We start from the raw sequence: 16061 nt of genomic DNA on the forward strand, positions 1-16061 counted from the left end.
AACCCCTAATTTCAATACTTGTAATACAATTTCTGATCTTTTTCCTCTTATCCAATTACTTATCACTTTACTTACTTATGGTTCACTTTCTTTAATCCTTTTTCTCTTACCCAATTATTTAATCCTTTTTCTCTTACCCAATTATTTATCACTGCAATTCTGTTTTACATTACCCATGACATTTTAGCACTCATTAATTTTACAACAGTTCTTAAGATACACTTTAAATTTCTTCCAATCTTCTTCCACCGTCTCTTTCCCTTGGTCACGGATTCTGCCAGTCATCTCAGCCAGTCCCATATAGTCAATCACCTTTGTCTGCCATTCTTCCAGCGTGGGTAGCTCTTGTGTCTTCCAATACTTTGCTAAAAGAACTCTTGCTGCTGTTGTCGCATACATAAAAAACGTCCTATCTTTCCTTGACACCAATTGGCCTACCATGCCCAGGAGAAAGGCCTCTGGTTTCTTCACGAAAGTGCATTTAAGCACCTTTTTCATTTCATTGTAAATCATTTCCCAGAAGACCTTGATCCTTGGGCACGTCCACCAAAGGTGGTAGAAAGTACCTTCCGTTTCCTTACATTTCCAACATTTATTATTGGGCGTATGATAGATTTTTGCAAGCTTGACTGGGGTCATGTACCACCTGTAGATCATTTTCATAATGTTCTCTCTTAAGGCATTACATGCCGTAAACTTTATACCGGTGGTCCATAACTGTTCCCAGTCAGCAAACATAATGTTATGACCAATGTCTTGTGCCCATTTAATCATAGCTGATTTAACCGTCTCATCCTGTGTATTCCATTTCAACAGCAAGTTATACATTCTTGACAGATTCTTAGTATTGGGATTACAAGCCCAATGATTCCTCCCTCTTGCTGTTTTGGTTACAAAAGGAGATATACTAAGAGAATAAGCATATAGGATGATATTCAAAGAGTGTTTACTTAAAAGTTCATGTACAAATAAGGAAGATGTGTATTTTTATCTATATTACACTTGATGTGACCTGTACATAAGATGTTATATTCTTGTTTATATAGATAGGTTTGTATAATTTGTTTACTGGATGGGATAATGTTTTTACAGCACTGAGGCACGTTGTGTTTGGAATGCAAATTGTCTGTATATTAGCTGTCAAAGTGAGGAGTTGGAAGATTATTAGATTAAAGCATTATCCCAGAACGAACCAAAATGTAGCTACTCTTCTGTACTGCTGATCCATACGTCATTAGCACTTTCCCCTTCTTTTCGGTACTCCACCCTCTCCATTTATGTGAAACGTAAAGTATTTTTCCCCTCTTAACTTTTGCATGATTGCTGCAACCCTGGAGTGGCCAGACTGGTGCCGTAATGCCAACTGCCCCCCCCCCGGTGGTGTTGCTCCTCCTTATTGGGATGGTGGGGGCACAGCAGCACATCACTGGGAGCAATGGATTGTATCTGCTGGCATGCTTGCACAGACCTGACCTCCCCTCTGTACTTTCAACCCTCTGTACCTCCCCTACTGTTCCAGTAAGTGGCAGTGGTGCTGCTGTCAGGACGGTGGCAGTGCATTAAAGCCATACCATGCCTTGTATATAACTCCCAAGGAAGTTGGGCATTAGAGACTTAGTTATTGCCCATCACTTTTAAGTGAAATGTCTTTCTGCACAATGCCCTGTGGGACTCCTCACGAACCCAGCCCATTACAAACAATATCATTCCAAAAGCTTGTGTACAAAACTGCTTATGAGAAATTAGTCACAGAGCGGGAAGAAAAGTGAGTTGTATATTAGTAAAATAAAGCTCTTTTGTTGTTTAGTCGTGTCCGACTCTTCGTGACCCCATGGACCAGAGCACGCCAGGCACTCTTGTCTTCTACTGCCTCCTGCAGTTTGGTCAAACTCATGCTGGTAGCTTTGAGAACACTGCCCAACCATCTCGTCCTCTGTCGTCCCCTTCTCCTTGTGCCCTCCATCTTTCCCAACATCAGGGTCCTTTCCAGGGAGTCTTCTCTTCTCATGAGGTGGCCAAAGTTTTGGAGCCTCAGCTTCACGATCTGTCCTTCTAGTGAGCAGTCAGGGCTGATTTCCTTAAGAATGGATACGTTTGATCTTCTTGCAGTCCATGGGACTCTCAAGAGTCTCCTCCAGCACCATAATTCAAAAGCATCAGTTCTTTGGCGATCAGCCTTCTTTATGGTCCAGCTCTCACTTCCATACATCACTACTGGGAAAACCTTACCACCTCCTATACTCCTTACCACCTCCTATACTCATAGATCTCAAGGCAGTACAAAACATAAAACTACAATACATAAAACACAAAATACATTATAAAAACAAAAAAACAAAGAGCACCCAATGATTTCCCCCTTCCACAACACATTTAAAAGGGCATGATTTTAAAAATATCTTAGGTGGGTGGGGCTGCCCACCTGTCAATCACCTAATGCATGGGTAAGCAAGCTAAGGCCCAATCCGGATCCGGCCCAATCGCCTTCTCAATCCGGCCCACGGATGGTCCAGGAATCAGCATGTTTTTACATGAGTAGAATGTGTCCTTTTATTTAAAATGCATCTCTGGGTTATTTGTGGGGCCTGCCTGACGTTTTTACATGAGTAGAATGTGTGCTTTTATTTAAAATGCATCTTTGGGTTATTTGTGGGGCATAGGAATTTTTTTTCAAAATATAGTTTGGCTCCCCACAGGGTCTGAGGGACAGTGGACCAGCCCCCTGCTGAAAAAGTTTGCTGACCCCTGACCTAATGTTACAGTGATGTCATGTGACCTGTTTTCCTTTTGCCCCTGTAGCTTGAAATCAAACTGAGCTGGCAAAGGCACAGTGCTTTGTTAGTTCTGATGATCACAGATCCCTCCCCTATGACTGACTAGTGCTACTGGCTAGTGCTCCAATCTAAGTGCTTGAGAGGAGAAATCCAGAAGCCTCAGGGTGCCTGAGGTTGTGGTTGAAGGTACAGAGGTTAACACTGTGATTCCACTGATTCCTCCAGGCATACAGCACATGTGTAGTGGAGATCTGAACTCTTGAGCTGATACAATATTGGTGGAGTTCTGTTAGAACCACTGGAACTAATTGTTCATATCAGTAAAGGATCTGGCTTTCTCTCTGTAGCATGCTGTGTTTTTCTTCTCTGGAAACCCCTTGTTCTTGGCCAGCATCTGCTTGGGCTGCCAGCTTCTTAACAATTTTTAATGGCATACACTACCTAGAACTTTTTGCAGTCAATAGATTGGCTCCCACTGGAAAATGCACTAGCTGGAAGTGCTTGGCACTGCTTGGGAATTCAAAGAAACATTAAAAGCATTTTTTTTAGAAATGGATAGCATAATAGCTATATTTTTACCTGACACACCAAAGATTGGACAAAGTCACATTTTGGTCTGCCGTCTTGATTCAAAATAGTGCTTAGCACCCAAACAATTACCAAGATCGCTTCCCCCACCTCAGGATTCCTCATGGAAAGTTTGGTGATGATATCTCAAAAGGTAGCCAAAGTGATGCCAAAAATGGGTGAAGTCTTGCCAAAGTGAAGTTTCAGTCTGCCATATTGATTCAAAATGGCACCTGGCACCCAAACATCAGTGAATATTCCCACCCCAAACCCAGGAGCTTTAGTGCCGAGTTTGGTGATTGTATCCCAATAGGGAGCCAAATCTATAGAAAATGGATAAATGGATGGATGGACAAACAAGTTGTTTTCCAAAATATATAGTAGATGGGTTTTCTGCCCCTACATTATCAACCCGTTGCAGTCTGAAGAACAGCTCTCTTGTATGCTTCCAGGACAATCTTAAAATTACAGTACAGCCCCAGTTCCCAATTCAGAAGATCAGTTGTCACCTGAATTATTCTGTGTCAACCCCTCTTTTGTCTCAGTGGTGTGTGTCTCTTTCTAATTACTGGCCCACTAGAGTAAACTAAGTTGCAGATGCCCAAATCCAATTTTCTAGCAACACAGACCCTGAGGATCTCGGGCCCTGATGTCTAATGTCATAAACAATAGTGACAGAGACTTTGATTAAAGTTGACAGGATCCTTATAAAGCCGCGAAGCTGTTGTGCTCCTATTTTCATCACCCTTCAAGTTTCCTTAGTTTAAAAAAGGAAGAGAAGATTTGAATCCCACTCAAAAGACCAAAAACATCTTTTTGTATGACAGCTTTAGAAACAATTTGTCTCTTCAGTGTAAGACTATGTCATGCTTGAAAATACAGCAGTTGCTTTCAATCACTGGGTATACAATGAAGGCCTTGAAAGTTCACACATGCATGGACATCAATTGATCTCTCCCAGTTCATTTTTTTCAATTTTGGGGGCCCAGTTCGCCCGCTCATTGATGCCACAGTGTAGTATGTATAATGGGGCCCTACTAGCACACATACTCCTTCTCCCCAATCTGTATCAATTAGGACTTGCTGATCAGAAGGTCGGCGGTTCGAATCCCTGCAACGGGGTGAGCTCCCGTTGCTCTGTCCCAGCTCCTGCCAACCTAGCAGTTTGAAAGCACGTCAAAGTGCAAGTAGATAAATAGGTACCACTCTGGCGGGAAGGTAAATGGTGTTTCCGTGCACTGCTCTGGTTCACCAGAAGCGGTTTAGTCATGCTGGCCACATGACCCGGAAGCTGTACGCCGGCTCCCTCGGCCAATAAAGCGAGATGGCGCCGCAACCTCAGAGTCGGCCATGACTGGACCTAATGGTCAGGGGTCCCTTTACCTTTTACAGGGCATATGGCCAATCTTGAGGGCCCTTTCATCTAAAAAAAAAGTGAAAAGGACCATGGAACTGGACTTTAATATGAACATATGTAACATCCACACTGGACAATATACCATGTCACCGGTGCTCAACCATGCACTGACATGATCGCTGAATTTGTGAGCATGTAAACTAGATCTTGAAGACTTGATGGTGAATGTGTGGACTGCTTCTTTTATTATTTTGGAAGGTATTGTGTTTTAGGTGATGCAAAACATCTATCTGTGTTTTTTTAGGCAGTGATGGCACATTCACACATGTAGGTCATCACTTAATCTTGCAATTTATAATCAAGTGATATACAAGTATGTATGAAGAGGACTTAACAAGCACTTCTATTGAATGCATTCCTTGTAGGACTGACAGATGGAAGGAAAGGTAAGGCTGATCACCAACAAAATAAAATCCAAATTCTGCATCAAGGTAGCTCAAATCTCCTCTCAAGATAAATGATTCAGCTAATAATGTGTATGTAATTTTGCATTGTTGAATGATCTGCATCCATAGCATTTGAGTTTGTGTCGCTTCTGGGGCAGGGGGCACAGAGTGGATGATAGGTAACAAAAGGAGATATTATTTCCTCTGGATTTCTACCGTAGTCTGCAGTGAAACAAAAAATGAAATGGATACACGACAACCCACTCTCTATGGTCACAGCTATTTCTTTCTCTTCACACAGTGGAACATGAACTGACACTTTTTAATTGTCTCATTGTCAACATATAGTCCAAGAGAATTTAACAAAATGCAGCAAAATTTTCTAATAAAAGCTTTACTGGAGATGCGTAGGCCAGATGAAGAAACTGCATGGGTTAAAACAACAGCTAGAAAAGCTTTGATTTTATTCAAGATTTTCTGTGGTTTGGTGTGAGGGTGGGGCTTGTTAATATAATCACAGTACTTCAATTCAAAATGTATATTGGGTGGCGTTTTCTCAACCCTTGGTACAGAGTGTGCATTGCACATCGATGGACTGCAGGAAATTGCCTCCTTGTGTGTGGATGATTTCACTTTCCACAGGAAGCAGAACCGAAAATCTGCCCTTGAGATGCCCTCACATCAATACATTATAAACCTATAGTTTCTATGCCATTTAATTTTTTTTTAGTTTGCTTTTCACTTATTAGAAGAGGCTACTGGATCATGCCAGTGGCCCATCTAGTCCTGCATCCTGTTCTCACAGTTCTCACAGTGGCTAACCAGATGCCTGTGGGAAGCCCACAAGCAGGTTCTGGGCACAAGAACACTCTCCCCACCTGAGTTTCCCCCAGCAACTGATTTTCGGAAACATTACTGCCTCTAGCTGTGGAGGGAGATCATAACAGACATCATTGTTAGTGGCCATTGATAGCCTTATTCTCAATGAATTTGTCCAATCCACTTTTAAAGCCATCTAAGTTGGTGGCCAAGGGACGCGGGTGGCGCTGTGGGTTAAACCACAGAGCCTAGGACTTGCCGATCAGAAGGTCGGCAGTTCGAATCCCCGTGACAGGGTGAGCTCCCGTTGCTCGGTCCCTGCTCCTGCCAACCTAGCAGTTTGAAAGCACGTCAAAGTGCAAGTACATAAATAGGTACTGCTCTGGCGGGAAGGTAAACCGTGTTTCTGTACGCTGCTTTGGTTCGCCAGAAGTGGCTTAGTCATGCTGGCCACGTGACCCGGAAGCTGTACACTGGCTCCTTCGGCCAATAAAGCGAGATGAGCGCCGCAACCCCAGAGTCGGCCACGGCTGGACCTAATGGTCAGTGGTCCCTTTACCTTTAAGTTGGTGGCCATCACTGCCTGCTGGCGGCGCAAGTTCCCTAGCTGAACTATGCACTGCATGAAGAAATCCTTTATCAGTCCCGAATCCACAGCAGTGTCCAAAGAAGGGATGACCACTGGGAAGAATGCAGAGGGAGGAACTCTATGGTGCACCTGTAGCAGCAAAACCAGACACATTCATCTGCCTCAGCTGCAATAAAACATGTCTCTTCTGTATCGGTCTCTACAGCCACAGCAGGCAATGTAAGTCTCCAACCGTTGAACTTCGCTCCGAAGGTGCACTCTTCCATGGTCTCCCAAGACAGATGGATGCCAACAAAGGTCTTTTGCCGTGACACGCATCATTTTACACTTGTTTGCATTGCATGTTGAATTGAGCCCTTTAGACGTGACTCATAACCCTTCTCTAACCTGAAGCTCATGAGCCTTTTATATAAGACACAAACTCCCCCCCCCCCATTTAATGCTGTTTTCCAAAACAAAGGAAGAAACCAAAAAAGTAGCATCGTGAGGTCACTTAATAACCGTAGGAATTTTAATGTGCATTCAAATTTCAGATCACTGACATCAATGAAAGGGGAAGGGTGTATGTGGGGGAGACACACAACGCATCACATACGTTAGTTCCCTCACGGCTATTTGCATAATGTGTCTGGAGACAGCACTGTATAAGAAGGGAAGAGCTAACCCACCAAAGAGAACTCAGGGGCAGTTCTATTGGAGAGTTGATGTGATTCAAAGGAGAAAGGACAGTTTCAAAGCTCAGACGAGTGAATAGCTGCAGAAATACAGTGAGCTCGGAAAAAACTCTTTGGTAACCTCAGCAAAGGAATAAAGCACTGGGGCAGAAGGTAATTTTCATTTAGATTTATTTGCTAGGCTGTCTGGCTAAAGTTCTTCCTTCTGATGAAGGCTGAAACTAAACAACACCTCACAAGTCTGTACGCTAAGATACAGATTTTCTTCAGTTATTATCTTCATTGTTATATATATATATATTTGCTATTTATTTAAGGGAAATGCCTGCTCTGAATTTGAGTTATAGCTTTATAAAACTTTAAAGAAGAATGCATATATTTCATTTACTAGCAAAGCATTCTGTTGTTGTTTTTTAAAGTAACTCTGATTTGATTAAAGTGGGTGCCTTAAAATAATCATTGATAGTTTGCCAGATACCAGATTTAGAAATATAAAACAGTTGGCATTACATTAAAAGCAATCACATTATGTTTTTGTTACATTTTCCAGCATGCTAAAATGCATTTCATTAAGTTATTAGACAAAATATAAAATAACATCAAGGTGTAGTTTTTATTCAAGCTTTTAACGTTGCTTCATTAAAAAATGTTTTGAGGGCTGTTAGAAAATAAATGGCAAAAAGCCAAAATAAAAATGGATTTTCATTAAAGCTAGAACAATATACTGGTTTAAAACAGTCCTTTAAGAAAGAAATGTTATGCAAGCTATAGTAATTATATGCTGATAATTGTATTTTAAACATTCTTGCATTTTTAAATATATACTACAAAACAAAATCTAAGCCAATGTTTGGAAGCAAAGGTTTTATATATAACTTTGGATAAGTGTAGGCAGCACTTTCTTCTGGGGGGGCGCAGGGTATGCATACCCCTGAATATTTTGTGAATCTTTTTACTTTTGTCCATTTACTGTGTTTATTTTTCCTGATTTGGAGTATAAAATGGTGATTTTCTTGAGTCAAAATGAAAGTATCATTTTGGGGGGGGGAGCACTGTGTGTAGGTTACATCGAGTTAGCTCTTTGGCCACTTAAAAATCTCATTGCTGAGGGATGAGAGAGAGGTGTGTGTGTGTGTGTGTGTGTGTGTGTGTGTGTGTGTGTGTTTTCCATCATTAAATGAATACAGTGGTACCTTGGGTTACAGACGCTTCAGGTTACAGACACTTCAGGTTACAGACTCCGCTAACCCAGAAATAGTGCTTCAGGTTAAGAACTTTGCTTCAGGATGAGAACAGAAATCGTGCTCCGGCAGGCAGTGGGAGGCCCCATTAGCTAAAGTGGTACCTCATGTTAAGAACAGTTTCAGGTTAAGAACGCACCTCCAGAACGAATTAAGTTCTTAACCCGAGGTACCACTGTATGTTAAAATACTGTACCACCAGCATTTGCTTTCATATTGAGTCAGTCCTTGTGTTTGCTCAAAGGCAAACATCCAAATTCATTTGAAGATCTTCGAGTAAAGTGAGAGGGCATCTAGAATATTTAAAGGGACAAGCACCCATTTCCATGGGCAACTTCAGGAGACCTGGATGACGGCAGGAAAGCTTACATTTAGCTCCCGGACGTTCCATGTTTCTTTGCATTATCAGGAACGCTGCATTTCTTTCCATATCTGCTCCATTCTCTGCCACCCTGTTTTACCTGCAGGAGTTTCCGTCCCACGATGACATCGGTCCAGCGGCTCCTGCTGCTGCTCTCCTTGGCTTTTGCCAGCGTCTGTGTCAACGTGGGGCAGCCGTTTCCAGAGGGAATGGAGAATGAGGGAAAGAGCAATCTGGATGGCATCCTCCAAAGGGCAGAAAACATCATCTTGAAGTCCATTTTGAAGAAGGTGGACGATGACAAAGAAGATCCTAACAAAGGTAAATGGTGTACCTTGTCAGTAGCTGAAGTTCATGGCTGTATTTGTTTATATGCCACTTCCCTGTCTGTAAAGGGCCTCAAAGGTGTGTGTGTGTGTGTGTGTGTGTGTGTGTGTGTGTGTTGAGGTTTCGGGAATTTAATGACAGTTGTTAGGAAGAGGCACCTTCCTCAGTTGCTGCATGCTGAGAGCGAGCGATTCATTATTAAATCACATTTTTGCTCCCTTATCCACTCAGTTCCATTTCAGACTGGCCTCTCTAGGGAAGAGGCACTATTCCTTTCAGTATGTGCACGCTGCTCTCTGGTTCAATCTATGGCACATCCAGGTATGGCTGACAAAACCCTGGAGAGCCACTGTCAGTCAGTAGAGACCAGGGGTGTGCAGTTAGTCGGCTGGGATCAACTGCACAGTCAAGAATATATATGGTGACACAGGGAGACCTGCAGAAGATAAGGGCAAACTGACGGTTAAGAGAGGGCTTTTGGATGCTGCAACTGTATTTAGCTTGTTGTGTTAACGTTGTTGCTCACAGTGTCAGGGTAAACCCCTTGTTCTTTTCAAACAGTTGCCTTCCCATCTTCCTATGCACTAACTAAATCATATTGCACACTGGATCATCAAGGAGTTCTGACACCATTTTTTTTTTCAAAATAGCAAGAACAAAAAGCCTCCCCTTCTAGCTTAGGCTGTGTTCAGGTGAAAGGAGGTTTTGAGAGTGTGTGGCGCCAGAGATGGACTTTTGGAATAATAAGACTGCTATCAGAAGTTTGATACTGAAAACAGATTCCTGTGCTGAGAGGGATGCTTCTTCTTTCTTCCACATGACCACTATCACTGTTTTGCACCTGGATCTGGTTGGTTCTAATAAAAAAACAAAGTAGATCCTGCCCACCTGAAACCTGCCCACCTCTGGTGTAAATACTACTGAGCTAGAGGAACTGATGGTCCGACTCAGTATAAAGCTGCATCCTATGTTCCTGGAAGAACATGAGTTAACCTGCCTATGCCTGAGAGACTGGTCTGTTCTGGGGCTGCATCTGACTGCAACTTTCCAAATATGTTCTCTCAACAATGAACATTGGGCAGGCACCCATGTATACTATTTTAAAAAGCCTTCTAAACACTTTATTATTTCAGCTAGCCTGTCCAGACACTAGTATTGTATACTTGCTTTTAGTGTTTGCTGATTGGGGGTGTATATTATTAATAATAGTTTTATATTGTTCGACGGACACTGCATAGATTTTTTGTTTTTTGGTCACTTAAGCAAGAACACCAATTGGATCCAGCTAAGAGAAGGATCTTGACCACGGGGAAAGATGTTACTTCCACTTTAATTCCATTCCCAGATAATTGTGAAAAAGGAATATCTCAGGGAGCTTCCATATGGGTGATTATTGTGGAATGAGTGCTCCTTGTGCATGCATGGTTTTTGCAGCATCCGTATAATGTGTCCCCAAGGTGTCATTCACACATACAAGAAGTCACCATGGGTTAGGTCTAAAGAAATGCAGAAGGATTATTCAGACAACACACTGGAACGACAATGGATCGTGTGGGAGCACTGAGAGAGAAAAGGGACAATTCAATTCACATTTACAGGCTAACTTAACATTTGCAGGTTCTGAATACAAGAACTGAAACACAACCATCCTTCAAATTTTCCCATTGTAGAATTTTGCAGTGCAGTTCTTCAGCCAAGTAATGTGTACACAAATGCATATACAAGGGGATAATGTGTGCATTTAAATGCATACATTAGTGAAAACAGCATACAAAATGCATTAATAATAATAATAATAATAAATTTTATTTATATCCCGCCCTCCCCAGCCGAAGCCGGGCTCAGGGCGGCTAACAACAATCAAATAATCAAACAATCAAATAAACCAACATTCTAAAAATATTTCATTATAAAAATTAATTAAGGGAAATTACATAAGGGAAAATAACTTTGCAAAAGTGTGCATATTGTGGAAAGCTGCATATAAAAATGTGCATAGTAGGAAAAATATAGTAGACATCCCCAGATGCATATAAATTATATTAGATACATATAAATTAGCATATGCACATTGCAGGCAAATTTGCTGAATGTTTCAGGATTGTCTGACCCCCAAAATATCCACTTCACAGCTTTTGGGCAAGTCCATCCAGATATGTAGAATGCTAACATGCATTTTAATTTTCTAAGCATACTGTTGGTTTTAATTACCTTTTGAATGTTTTGAATACCTGTTTTTAACTGTATGTTATTGACACAGTTAATTTAATTGGTGTTAAATGAACGGTGTGGGCTTTTTTGAAAACTGTTTAGAGGTTTTATCACATTCAGGTGGCATCTAATAGGTGTTAAATAAATAAATGCTCCCTTTCAATCAAGAACAACTTTATTCTTGGAGTGTTTTAATGCTGTTCATTTCCTTGGGCAGAGCCAGGAGCTTTTCAGCCAGACTGGATCTCGAAAAGGCAGCACCCTGGAAAGAGATCTCTCTACGATCTAGAAAAGAAGCAGCATCCCGGGAAAAGGGAAGATGTGGATGAGGAATCTTACGGAGAAACTGTGAAGCGTCAGCACCCTGGGAAAAGAGAGGAAGAGGATGAATTTGATCCCTACTTGGAAGTGCAGAAGAGGCAGCACCCAGGCAGGAGGTACCTGCGAGAACAATACCTTGACCTCCCTAGCAGCAGCCAGCTAGCTTATCTGGATGAATTCTCCAAAAGGCAACATCCAGGCAGGAGGTACCTGACTTACAGCAAACGACAGCACCCTGGCAAGAGGAGCTGGGAGGAGGAGATTGATGAGGGTGAGCAGAACCTGGAGAAACGACAGCATCCGGGCAAGAGGTACCTGGTGGATGCAGAGAACCCAGACTACACTACTGTCCCCTGCGAGCCCCAGGATTCCTTTGAATGTAGCAAAGGCAGTTTGCTGCTAGAGTTGCTTGATAACGTAAGCAAGGGCCGCGTTGACGAGAAGCGGCAACATCCCGGAAGAAGGTCTTCATGGGATGGTGCATTGGAGGAAGAGGAATGAGAGGTGGCTAGGGGGTGTGCTTTCTCGTTGTTTTCATTCCTCCGAACGATTTCTCCCAACCATTCAATGTTCCATCCATAACCCTTTTTTCTTCTTCCTTCCTTTCTGCTTGCTGAACCTACTTTGCAGATGATTCTTTATAGTGTGCTCCTTCCTGGTGGGCTATGGTCCAGATTTAGCAATGCATGGACATACGGATTTCATTTTAAGCATGGCACTTTGTGCCCCCACCCCTTGAGAGGCACGTGGCCAGGCTCACCCCCACATGCTTAAAATGGAACGTGTTAGTAAAGGATGATTCCAATGTTTCATTTCTTGTGTGGGCCAAAGGTTAATATGGGACGAAACCCATCCCAACGTGAGGGTAGTCAGATGTCAGTCTTCATGATGCTTGCAATTGGCATTCCAGCTCCAAAAGAGTTTGCAAATAGCACGCTTCATACTCATCTCTGAGTATGTTGTTTGCTGTTTTTGTCTAGCATTTCCTTCTATGGGGCTTCAGTCAGAGAAACAGAGCGCCAGAATCAGCTGCAGGTCCCTTTTAATCCTGAAAATTGGGAAGTGCTTCCATCAGACGTACGCCAGTGGTTGCGCCCATGTGGAAGTTAACGTGAAAGCCTGTGGATAAAGGAGGGAGGGCTTAGGGCAGGACTCTGGCCACATGGACAGCTTAGCTTGTGCGAGCCTGTAGTAGACAGAGTGGTTTGCTTTTTCTTCTGAAAGGGAAACCATTTTATGCACTGACGAGATGACTCGTCATGCAGGCAGCAGGGACGACAACGGTCCAAACACTATTGCAATGAAGAAAAAAAATCCACAAGGAGCCTGATCCACAAGTATAAGTAACACCAGTGTGTGTGTAGATTTCTGACTGGGGTCAGTATTCCCCAACCTTTATAATTGCATTCCATCCATATTCACACGGGTTCCATGAAGCTACTTTTCTGGAAACTTTTTATGCCGGGCCTCTAGCTATTCTCCATGTGGCAATGCTGCTTTCAAGTGGTCTTGATGATAGGGGATTGTCAACAGCCACTGCCTTCTCTATTCTGCCAAAGGTGGATTAGACTGATATCTTGCTAATGAACAGGATTAATGTGCATAGAGAAATGACATGCCTGTTTAGCAAATCTGACATTTGCTATTATCCTTTGTCCTAAAAGTGACTCATAGTAGTGCACGGTTTTGTTTGGAAAATCCACAGCTGAGAATCCTCACAGGGCCTGGGTTCCAGTATGCTGTCTTTGAATCAATGCCTCACTTTGTTTCCAAATAAGGATTAATTACAATAAATATTTTAAATTGCAGCAAGCAGGCATCTTTGTCTCATTATGTGGATTTTCATTTGTAAAATATGGAAAAGTTTGCCTGTTGTCCCAAAATGGAATGTTTTCAATTTCTGTAGACAAATGGTGTTTATTTACCATAAACAAATCAATAAATATCCATCATTAACAGTGCTCTAATGTTCAATTATCCTTTTTGGTCATACGAAAGCAAATAAACAATGTTCCAAATGATCAATGCCCTCCTGAATTTAAAAAAGAAAAAAAAATCAACCCAAACTGTGATGGAGGAAAACAGAATTTTTTAAAGTCAAAACTTGTGTATGGTGATGACTACATGTTTGTATAGAGCAGTGGTTTATTATTGGTGTGGAAGGTTGCTTTGTGTAGAAATAGAGTTTTCTGAAACTTTCTGCTTGTGTATGATGAATAAAAAAAAATCAGAATGAACATACGTAAACTAGCTAGCATCCTCCTTAAAAGAAATAATCAACATTGGTTGGGGGGGGGTCCAAAGCTTTTGAGAAGAAGGATGTTTTGGGGGTGGGGCCATGTTACTTTAGAGATACATAGATGTGTCTTTGTGGAAATCATCCTTTGATTCACACCTGAGCTGCTGAACAAGGCAGAGGCCAAATGTTTTGCTATAAGAAATGAATGGGTTGTATCCAGTGCTGCATGAGTCGACTTCTGCTTGCTTCCCCTTCCTTTCCTCTCCTTGTGAGCCCCCCAAATTCTGCTCCAGGATTTTCTATCTGTGTGTGTGTGTGTGTGTGTGTGTGAGAGAGAGAGAGAGAGAGAGAGAGGGGTGGGGGACTCCCTCAGTGAAGATGGGAAATCACCTCAGACATGATCAAGTCTGAGGTGATTTCCCCTTGATCACTCCTTTCTAAAGCCACTGAGAATTCAGGGATTCTCTATATGTGGTAGCATAGAATGTAAACCTGCAGCAAGGACTCTTCATATTGGAGGTTCCTGTGACAATTTATTCCCTGAACTGGGTATAAATTAAAGCTGAGGCAAGATGGAAATGAAAACCATTTTTTTATTAACAAAACCCCAAAGCGGGATGAAGCTTTAGGGCTTCACTATCAAAGGCACAGTACTTTTTGTGTGTGTGTCAGAGCTGCTGTTTTAGGTTTAAACAAGAACTTCACTAATAATTATCCACAACAAAACGGTCTCTGTGGAAACGATCTTCTCCTAGAATGGCTAACCACTTTTAGCTTTTTTGTTAAAGCACCTCTAGCCCCTTTCTAGGTCCTTTCCCTCCACCTGAGGAAATTAAACAGATTTGTTCTGCCTGACAAACCCTTAAGCACAACTAGCTACTTCTGTAGCCAGCCCTTACCTGCCAGTTAAACTGTCAAAATCTCCATTTACATTCTCAGTCTCTCCTGATTTTCCATTTCTCCTCCCTGCCATGATTGGCTAAGGGTCTCCAGGATGATGACCCAGTGGTCTGTCCATCACAGGGGATGCAGGAGAGAGGAGAGGAAGGTTCTGTTGTGCAAACGGAGATCCACTGTGTGTGTGGAATGACATTGCTGAATACAACCCAGCGTCTCTGATTTGTTAGTAATTAATCTGTTCCAAGAGGCAGCCTGATCTACGAGTAATGTCAATGCAGTTGGGTGGTGGTGGTGGTGACTTATGACTGGTTTTGATATTCTTCAAACACACACACACACACACACACACACACACACACACACACCACTGCTTTTCAGAGCAAAGCCACACACCTTTCCTGGTAACTGACATCCTTTGGAAATAAGAGGCTTGTATGCATGTATACTCATATTTGCAGCTTAAAACAGAATGGAGTCCGCTCCTCTTCTGCTGCATTTCAAGCTACATTTGCGCAGTCTTGTTCATATCAGAGAGGGGGAGAGGTGGTTGGGGGTGTCTTCACCTGATGTTCATGACCTTTTGGGTTTCTTTGACCATGCTACTATTCATGAAGTAATCTGCAATGTACACTCATCTGTGCATGTGTGAAGGCTCTCTCAAATGTTGACACCGTTCTGAAACATGCATCAAACGGCAGTATTTGTCGAGAAACTACAGGATCAATATGGATTGTGTATATCGTTGTGCGAATGAGGCTTCAAGAACTAACATTGGGAATGCACAGGATGCATCATAGTAGAGAAGAAGGAATTTCAACATGTAGAGCTTTTCACATCCATTAAGCATGATGGAGGCACAAGTTGCACCAGCTTTGATTTTTCTATGTGGGGGGAGGGGGCAGTGGGAGAAGCACACACACACACACACACACACACGGATAGAAACTTGTAACTGAATAAATCCATGCCTTTTTTCTTTTTTATTCGGGCCAAAACCAGGTAAATATGCACAGAACCTTTACGTGCAACAATTATAAACATCACAGGAAGATAATGAAGTAATGCATAACCAAACTGGCTTTCAAAAGACTCTTTCATGCAGGGATGGCTTGCTAATTAGAGGGAGATTAAAGACTTTCTTTGGTTTACTTTAGGCATTTAATGTCCCAAGTCACAGAATTCTCCCCAGGCGGTGCAGTGCTTTTTTCTCTGTCCTCCCCGCATTCTTAGAGATC

At 42.3% G+C, this 16061-nt stretch overlaps 1 protein-coding gene across 1 annotated transcript; it reads left to right on the top strand.

The window, feature by feature from the left end:
* The first annotated feature begins 7206 nt into the window (after positions 1 to 7206).
* Positions 7207 to 13495, top strand: TRH (thyrotropin releasing hormone). The gene is made up of 3 exons (XM_083602747.1): positions 7207 to 7379; positions 8935 to 9149; positions 11584 to 13495. Exons 2-3 carry the CDS (start codon positions 8951 to 8953, stop codon positions 12186 to 12188), a joined length of 804 nt encoding a protein of 267 aa, XP_083458873.1. The 5' UTR covers positions 7207 to 7379; positions 8935 to 8950; the 3' UTR covers positions 12189 to 13495.
* Positions 13496 to 16061: the final 2566 nt, after the last annotated feature.

The sequence above is a fragment of the Podarcis filfolensis genome, assembly GCF_964270895.1.
Source record: "Podarcis filfolensis genome assembly, chromosome: 2".
Classification (NCBI taxonomy): Eukaryota; Metazoa; Chordata; class Lepidosauria; order Squamata; family Lacertidae; genus Podarcis; species Podarcis filfolensis.